This window comes from Pristiophorus japonicus, chromosome 19 (genome assembly GCF_044704955.1).
Source record: "Pristiophorus japonicus isolate sPriJap1 chromosome 19, sPriJap1.hap1, whole genome shotgun sequence".
Lineage (NCBI taxonomy): Eukaryota > Metazoa > Chordata > Chondrichthyes > Pristiophoridae > Pristiophorus > Pristiophorus japonicus.
The window spans coordinates 98,712,061-98,721,007 of record NC_091995.1 but is presented as its reverse complement, the minus strand read 5'-3'; the positions used below and the strand labels follow the sequence as shown (position 1 = coordinate 98,721,007).

At 55.5% G+C, this 8,947-nt stretch overlaps 1 protein-coding gene across 1 annotated transcript; it reads left to right on the top strand.

Annotated features, from left to right (window-relative positions):
* Positions 1-2,113: 2,113 nt before the first annotated feature.
* LOC139230095 (chromobox protein homolog 6-like) lies at positions 2,114-7,698 on the top strand. Its single transcript, XM_070861910.1, has 5 exons — positions 2,114-2,194; positions 2,290-2,333; positions 2,422-2,487; positions 2,649-2,715; positions 6,473-7,698. The coding sequence occupies exons 1-5, from the start codon at positions 2,126-2,128 to the stop codon at positions 7,421-7,423; spliced, it is 1,197 nt and encodes a 398-aa protein (XP_070718011.1). The 5' UTR covers positions 2,114-2,125; the 3' UTR covers positions 7,424-7,698.
* Positions 7,699-8,947: the final 1,249 nt, after the last annotated feature.

Here is an 8,947-nt window from a genome sequence, read left to right as displayed (position 1 = left end):
TACTGAGGGAATGCCGCACTGTCGGAGGGGCAGTACTGAGGGAATGCTGCACTGTCACAGGTGCTGTCTTTCGGATGAGACATGAAACTGCATCAATCCCAAATGAATCCCACTGTCCTGCTTTCTCCCCAATATTTATCCCTCAATCAACATCATTAAAACAGATTATCTGGTCATTGTCACATTGCTGTGTGTGGGAGCTTGCTGTGCGCAAATTGACTGCCGCGTTTCCCACATTACAACAGTGACTACACTCCAAAAGTACATTGGCTGTAAAGTGCTTGGGAATGTCCCGAGGTTGTGAAGGGTGCTATATAAATGCAAGTCTCTTTTCTTTCTCTTGTGCAATCACATATTTCGTATAATGTGGTGACCAGAACTACACGCAGTACTCCAGCTGTAGTGTTTATTTACTTTCTTTAAATCTCTCCACCTCTTTGCTCCTTTTATACGCTCCTCAAAATCTACCTCCCAGCTGTCCTAATACCTCCATATGCAGCTCGGTGTCAAATTTATTTGTTTTGTCTTAAAACACTCCTGCAAAGCGCCTTGGGACGTTTTCCTACATTAAAGGTGCTATATAAATACAAGCTGTTGTTGTTGTTGTTGTTATGAGGGACTCCGCTGACAGATGCTGAGGGGTTGCAATTGGCCAATGGGTGATAACTCCACACTAGGGGGAGGGGCTTGCATACATTGAACACTTGCACTTTTGCACTTACCTTGCACGCTTGTTACACATTTGCACACACGTACCTTGCACTTACATTGTGCACACAAACACATCTTGCAGTTGCACACAGATTGACACAGCGTGCACACTTGCATTGTTCACACACAAACACCCCTTGCACACAGGCTGACACACATTGCACTTACACACCTCACACTTACATTGTGCATACAGACACCTTGCACACTTACGTTGTGCACACACATTGCACACTTGCGTTGTGCACTGACACATTGCACACTTACAGACTGACACACCTCACACTTACATTGTGCATACACACCTTGCACACTTGCATTGTGCACACACACACACATTGCACACTTACAATACACACACACTTTGCACGCTTGCATTGTGCACACACATATTGCACTTACATTGTGCACACAGACTGACACACATCACACTTACATTGTGCTCACACACACCTTGCACACTTGTATTGTGCAGACTGACACACATTGCACTTACATTGTGCACACACACACATCTTGCAAACTTGCACACAGACTGACACAAATTGCACTTACATTGTGCACACAGACTGACACATTCGCACTTACATTGTGCGCACGCACACACACATCTTGCACACTTACATTGTACACACACATCTTGCACAATTACATTGTGCACACACAGACTGACACACATCGCACTTACATTGTGCACACACACCTCGCACACTTACATTATGCAGACTGACACACATTGCACACTTACATTGTGCGCACACACACACATCTTGCACACTTACATTGTACACACACATCTTGCACACTTACATTGTACACACACATCTTGCACAATTACATTGTGCACACACAGACTGACACACATCGCACTTACATTGTGCACACACACCTCGCACACTTACATTATGCAGACTGACACACATTGCACACTTACATTGTGCACACACACACATCTTGCATACAGACTGACAGACATTGCACTTACATTCTGCACACAGACTGACACATTCGCACTTACATTGTGCGCACACACACATCTTGGACACTTACATTGTACACACACATCTTGCACTTACATTGTGCACACAGACTGACACACATCGCACACTTACATTGTGCACAGACTGACACACATTGCACACTTACATTGTGCACACAGACTGACAAACATTGCACTTACATTGTGCACACAGACTGGCACATTCGCACACTTACATTGTACACACACATCTTGCACTTACATTGTGCACACTCACAGACACTTTGCACACTTGCACACAGGCGGCTCCGCCTTTCGCCCAGCGGCCGCGCGCCGCCTTCCCTGGCAACCGCCCCCGGGGGGCGGGGGCCGGTCCCTGGCAACGGTGCGGTCACGTGCGGCTGCGCGCTGCGGGCGAGCGGCGGCTGCAGCAAGATGGAGCTTTCGGCGGTGGGAGAGCGAGTGTTCGCGGCCGAGTCCATCATCAAGCGGCGGGTGCGGAAGGTAGGAGCGGGATGCAGCGCGGAGAATGCAGAAAATGCCCGCCGGTGCACGGGGCCGCCCGCAGTAACCTTGCTCTCTTTTTGCATTTCTGACAGGGCCGCATTGAGTATCTGGTGAAATGGAAAGGATGGGCAATCAAGTGAGTGGCGGGCCGGGAAAAGCAAGAATGCAAATTAAAAATCTTTTTGCAAAAAGGTGCAGCGTTCAATTGCTTTCTGTTTTTTTAGGTACAGCACTTGGGAACCGGAGGAGAATATCTTGGACGCCCGATTAATCGCGGCTTTCGAGCAAAGGTACAAGCGAGAGGCGGAGGAATATTTTCCTTCCTGCCCCTGAATCGGGTCCATTTTGGATTGATTTATTTTTTTATATATATAAAAAAAAAAGATATTCCTGTTGCTATGCATCTTGCAAAGTCTGCATTGCGTGTGTTTCCTTGATGCATTTCTTGCAGAGAGAGGGAGAGAGAGATGTACGGACCCAAGAAACGAGGCCCCAAACCCAAAACATTCCTCTTGAAAGTGAGTCTTTTATTTATATTTTAAAATGCAACAAAAAAAAAATCAAAGCATGTCAGAATATTTTCTCTGCCTCTTCAGTGCAGGGTGACGTAGGTGAAGCTTCCTGCTTTTAAAAAAATGCTTCAGTTCTGCAAAATTTTGAAAAATAATTGACCTGTTCACATTTGGGAGAATCCTACACATTAAATCCTCCTTCCTGCTGAGGTTCTGCTCTGCAATGGGTGTTCTTCAAAGGGGCTCTTGTCATTTTACAGCATGGCTTGCACAGAAAGTGAGGTGACATATGGTATCGCTCACTAGTCTATGTTTGCATTTTTAATCACCTCTGCAATGCATTTCTTAAAAGCCATGTAGGAGGATAACCTGTGCAAAGTAGTGGTGGTGGGGGGGAGAATAGGGAGGTGTGTCGTCTCCAAGCCAGAAGGTCGCGGGTTCAAGTCCCCACTCTAGAGACTTGAGCATATAATCCAGGCTGACACTCCAGTGCAGTGCAGAGGGAGCGCCGCACTGTCGGAGGGGCAGTGCTGAGGGAGCGCCGCACTGTCGGAGGGACAATACTGAGGGAGCGCCGCACTGTCGGAAGGACAGTACTGAGGGAGTGCCGCACTGTCGGAGGGGCAGTGCTGAGGGAGCGCTGCACTGTCGGAGGGGCAGTGCTGAGGGAGTGCCGCACTGTCGGAGGGGCAGTGCTGAGGGAGCGCTGCACTGTCGGAGGGGCAGTGCTGAGGGAGTGCCGCACTGTCGGAGGGGCAGTGCTGAGGGAGTGCCGCACTGTCGGAGGGGCAGTGCTGAGGGAGCGCTGCACTGTCGGAGGGGCAGTACTGAGGGAGCGCCGCACTGTCGGAGGGGTAGTACTGAGGGAGTGCCGCACTGTCGGAGGGGCAGTACTGAGGGAGCGCCGCACTGTCGGAGGGGCAGTGCTGAGGGAGCGCCGCACTGTCGGAGGGGCAGTGCTGAGGGAGCACCGCACTGTCGGAGGGGCAGTGCTGAGGGAGCGCCGCACTGTCGGAGGGACAGTGCTGAGGGAGCGCCGCACTGTCGGAGGGGCAGTACTGAGGGAGCGCCGCACTGCTGGAGGAATATTTATCCCTCAACCAAAATCACTAAAACAGATTATCTGGTCATTATCACATTGTGGGAGCTTGCTGTGTGCAAATTGGCTGCTGCATTTCCTACAGTGACTAAACTTCAAAATTACTTCAAAGTGTTTGGGATGTCTGGTGTTCGTGAAAGGCACTATATAAATGCAAGTTCTTTGTGGAAGCACGGCAGCCAATTTGCGCACAGCAAGATCCCACACACAGCAATGTGATAATGACCAGATAATCTGTTTTAGTGATGTTGGTTGAGGGATAAATATTGGCCCCAGGACACCGGGGAGAACTCCCCTGCTATTCTTCAAAATAGTGCCGTGGGATCTTTTACATCCACCCGAGAGAGCAGACTGCCCCTCCGACAGTGCAGCACTGCCTCAGTACTGGCCCTCCGACAGCGCAGCACTCCCTCAGTACTGCCCCTCTGACAGTGCGGCGCTCCCTCAGTACTGCCCCTCCGACAGTGCGGTGCTCCCTCAGTACTGCCCCTCCGACAGTGCGGTTCTCCCTCAGTACTGCCCCTCCGACAGTGCAGCGCTACCTCAGCACCGCCCCTCCGACAGTGCAGCACTCCCTCAGCACTGCACTGAGAGTGTCGGCCTGGATTGTGTGCTCAGGTCTCTGGAGTGGGACTTGAGCCCACGCCTGGGACTGGGAGGCGAGTGTACTGCCCGCTGAACCACGGGCGGCACCTCAAAATATAACTTCATAGTGAGAGCCCTAAATTTCCTTTTGAGAAATGTGTGGAGTTGCAAAGTGCGATCCCAAAACAAAGTGAGGAAAAGTCCCGGGGAGCCCCTCGCGAGAGTTTAAGTTGCTGTCAGCAACCACGGACCATCGCCCTCTCTGGGATACTGCGTGCTGTCGCTGTGGGCCAGTCAAGGCCGAGAGCTGGCATCGTGTGATTGGCACAAGGTGTCGCGGTTCCGATTGTGCCCAGTGTGACCTCCAATGCCTGCCACACTTGCCGCTGCAAACTTGCCGATCACCGGCAGCTGCTTGAAGCCTGACGGCACTGTGCCGTTAATTGGCTCTGTTCCCACAGTCCCGAAATGGAAGGCGGGCTTCTGCCGGTGACGGGAATGTTGTGGGCCTCTCTGACTCGTAGCGCGGCCCTGCGTTAACCCACCCCGCTGTCGGGGAAATTTGCCCCGTGACCGCGGGCTCCTCAAACGTCTCCCACTGCCGGTGACGGACCTCCGTGCACCCCAGTGTGACCCAGCCCCGAATATCTCTCCGACACAGGCCGGAATCGGCAGGTGGTATCCCTCTGGGTGATCGTTATGGTTCGGTGGGGTGGGGGCTTTGGGGGTTGTCGAGAAATCTAAACTGCTTGATTTGCCTTCCCCAGGGGAGGGATAAAAGGGATATATTGTTCACCCACGTAGGTGATCAGTGGGATTTCTGAGTTAGAATAGTCAGACATGACCAATGTTCCCGTCTTTTATCTTTGAGGTGAATCATCGTGTCCGCGCCGGCCGACAAAGAGCTACCCAGCCTAATCCCACTTTCCCGCTCTCGGTCCGTAGCCCTGTGGGTTACGGCACTTCAGGTGCACATCCAGGTACTTTTCAAATGTGGTGAGGGTTTCTGCCTCTACCACCCTTTCAGGCCGTGAGTTCCAGACCCCCACCACCCTCGGGGTGAATTTTGTTTTCCTCATCTCCCCTCTAAATCTTCTACCAACTACTTTCAATCTCTGCCCCCTGGTTACTGACCCCTCTGCTGAGGGAAACAGGTCCGTCCGATCCCCTCTATCCAGGCCCCTCATCATTTTATACACCTCAATCAGGTCTCCCCTCAGCCTCCTCTGTTCCAAAGAAAACAACCCCAGCCTATCCAATCTTTCCTCATCGCTAAAATTCTCCAGTCCTGGCAACATCCTCGTAAATCTCCTCTGCACCCTCTCCAGTGCAATCACATCTTTCCTATAATACGATGACCAGAACTGCACGCAGTACTCCAGCTTGTGGCCTAACCAGTGTTTTATACAGTTCCAGCATAACCCCCCTGCTCTTGAATTCTATGCCTCGGCTAATAAAGGCAAGTATTCCGTATACTTTCTTAACCACCTTATCCACCTGGCCTTTAAGGGTGCGGTCTCTTTAACTGGCCGCCCATCCCATTCAGTGTTCACGGGCGTGCGGTTATTCACATTGAAGCGTTTCAGATACCATGTGGGTTAGCGGGGATACTGGACATGACTCTATCCTGCTTCAATCACCGTGTTCCGATCACACCACCAGACTCTCGGCAAAACCATATACATCGGAGGGATCTTTAATCCTTGTCATTTCAATTGAAGAGATTTTTCCTGATTGTGGCCAAACGGATCCAGAGGGATGGTCCAGTATTCCCGCTCGCTCTCCTCAACTCGCTGTCTGAGGGTGGTGAATCTGTGGAATTCTCTGCCCCAGAGAGCTGTGGAGGCTGGGTCATTGAATATATTTAAGGTGGAGATAGACAGATTTTTGAGCGATAAGGGAGTGAAGGGTTATGGGGAGCGGGCGGGGAAGTGGAGCTGAGTCCATGATCGGATCAGCCATGACCGTATTGAATGGCGGAGCAGGCTCGAGGGGCCGAATGGCCGACTCCTGCTCCTGTACTTGTGTGATGATGGACTTGCGTACAGTAACCGCTCTCCCTCCATGTCCCTGCCACAGGCCCGTGCCCAAGCTGAAGCCCTGAGAATCGGGGAGATGCACTTTTCGGTGAAGCCAGGGTCGGGATCGGCGGCCAAGATTCCGGGTGGCCTGGCAGCCTACAAGCTGAAGCAGAACATGCGGCGGTGTTACCGCAGCTCCAAGCGCGGCCTGGCCCGGAGCGAGCCCCAGCCCGGGCTGAGTGGCGCCGGCCGGCCTCCGCTCCCGCTGCCCGACACCGTGCGCATCATTAACCGCAAGACCGAGCCCCGGAAACGCAAACGGGGCCGCATCATTCTCAACCTGAAGGTCATCGACAAGGGCGGCAAGGGCCTGGGCAAGGCCAAGATACCGTCCCGTAACCGGGTCATCGGCAAGAGCAAGAAGTTTAGTGACAGCATCCTGCGCACGCAGATCCGCCACATGAAGTTCAACAACTTTTCCGTCTACGACAAGTCGTTCCGGACGGCGCCTGGGGGCGAGAGGAGGGGGCCGGCGATGGCGGAGGGGGGGGAGGGAGTCGATCCCGGCACCTCCCGCTCCGAGCCGGCGTTCCGCGCCCAGCCCCCACGGCCCGAGCCCTGCGCCCCCCGCCACCCGGGTGACCCCGCCCCCGGGGGCGGCGACTGGCCCCGCCCCGGGGAGGGGCCCAAGCCGCCCGGCGACACGCCCAGTCCCGCCGTGCCGGACTGGCGCGAGGCAGAGGCCCTCGACCTTTCGCTGCCCCCCGAGTCGGCGGCCAGCCGGCGATCGCCCCCTCCTCTGCCTGGGGGGGCCGCCAGCACTGGGGTGGGGGGGGCCTGGGAGCAGGAGGGGGAGGAGGAAGAGGCGGTGTCGGACTGGCGGCCCGAGATGTCGCCCTGCTCCAACGTGGTGGTGACCGATGTTACCACCAACCTGCTCACCGTCACCATCAAGGAGTTCTGCAACGCCGATAACTTCGTCAAAGCCGCCGCCGCCGTCAATAAGTAACTCCGGGGGTGGGGCGGGGGTCCGGGGGGGCGGTCCCTGGGGCCCAGGGCCGTCAACCATCCCGCCTCCGGCAACGCTCTTCCAGGACCTTCCTCTGCCTGGGCGGGAAATCGATCCCTGGAAGAGGGAGGGGAGGGAGGGAGGGGAGGGGGTGGCCTCAGTCACTCGCTGCCCCCCTCCCCCCTCCCCCCTCTCCGCTCTATCCTACTCTCTCTCTTTCCCCGCCCCCCCCTCGCTCTCTCACTCTCTATCTCTCACTCTCTCTCTATCTCTCCTCCCCCACTCTCTCTCTCTCTCTCTCCTCTCTCTCTCCCCCCTTTCTCTCTCTCTCCCCCCCCCCATTCTCTCTCTCTCTCTATCTCCCCCCCCTTTCTCTCTCTCTTCCCCCCCCCTTTCTCTCTCTCTCTCCCCCCCCTTTCTCTCTCTCTCTCCCCCCCTTTCTCTCTCTTCCCCCCCCCTTTCTCTCTCTTCCCCCCCCCTTTCTCTCTCTTCCCCCCCCTTTCTCTCTCTCCCCCCCCCCTTTCTCTCCCCCCCCCCTTTCTCTCTCCCCCCCCCTTTCTCTCTCCCCCCCCTTTCTCTCTCCCCCCCTTTCTCTCTCCCCCCCTTTCTCTCTCCCCCCCCTTCTCTCTCCCCCCCCTTTCTCTCTCCCCCCCCTTTCTCTCTCCCCCCCCCTTTCTCTCTCCCCCCCCCTTTCTCTCTCCCCCCTTTCTCTCTCTCCCCCCCTTTCTCTCTCCCCCCCCTTTCTCTCTCCCCCCCCCCTTTCTCTCTCCCCCCCCCCTTTCTCTCTCCCCCCCCCTTCTCTCTCCCCCCCCTTTCTCTCTCCCCCCCTTTCTCTCTCCCCCCCCTTTCTCTCTCCCCCCCCCTTTCTCTCTCCCCCCCCTTTCTCTCTCCCCCCCCCTTTCTCTCTCCCCCCCCCTTTCTCTCTCCCCCCTTTCTCTCTCCCCCCTTTCTCTCCCCCCCTTTCTCTCCCCCCCCCTTTCTCTCCCCCCCCTTTCTCTCTCCCCCCCTTTCTCTCTCCCCCCCTTTCTCTCTCCCCCCCTTTCTCTCTCCCCCCCTTTCTCTCTCCCCCCTTTCTCTCTCCCCCCCTTTCTCTCTCCCCCCCTTTCTCTCTCCCCCCCTTTCTCTCTCCCCCCTTTCTCTCTCCCCCCCTTTCTCTCTCCCCCCCTTTCTCTCTCCCCCCCTTTCTCTCTCCCCCCCTTTCTCTCTCCCCCCCTTTCTCTCTCCCCCCCCTTTCTCTCTCCCCCCCTTTCTCTCTCCCCCCCTTTCCTCTCCCCCCCTTTCTCTCTCCCCCCCTTTCTCTCTCCCCCCCTTCTCTCTCCCCCCCTTTCTCTCTCCCCCCCTTTCTCTCTCCCCCCCTTTCTCTCTCCCCCCTTTCTCTCTCCCCCCCTTTCTCTCTCCCCCCTTTCTCTCTCCCCCCTTTCTCTCTCCCCCCCTTTCTCTCTCCCCCCCTTTCTCTCTCCCCCCCTTTCTCTCTCCCCCCCCTTTCTCTCTCCCCCCCTTTCTCTCTCCCCCCCTTTCTCTCTC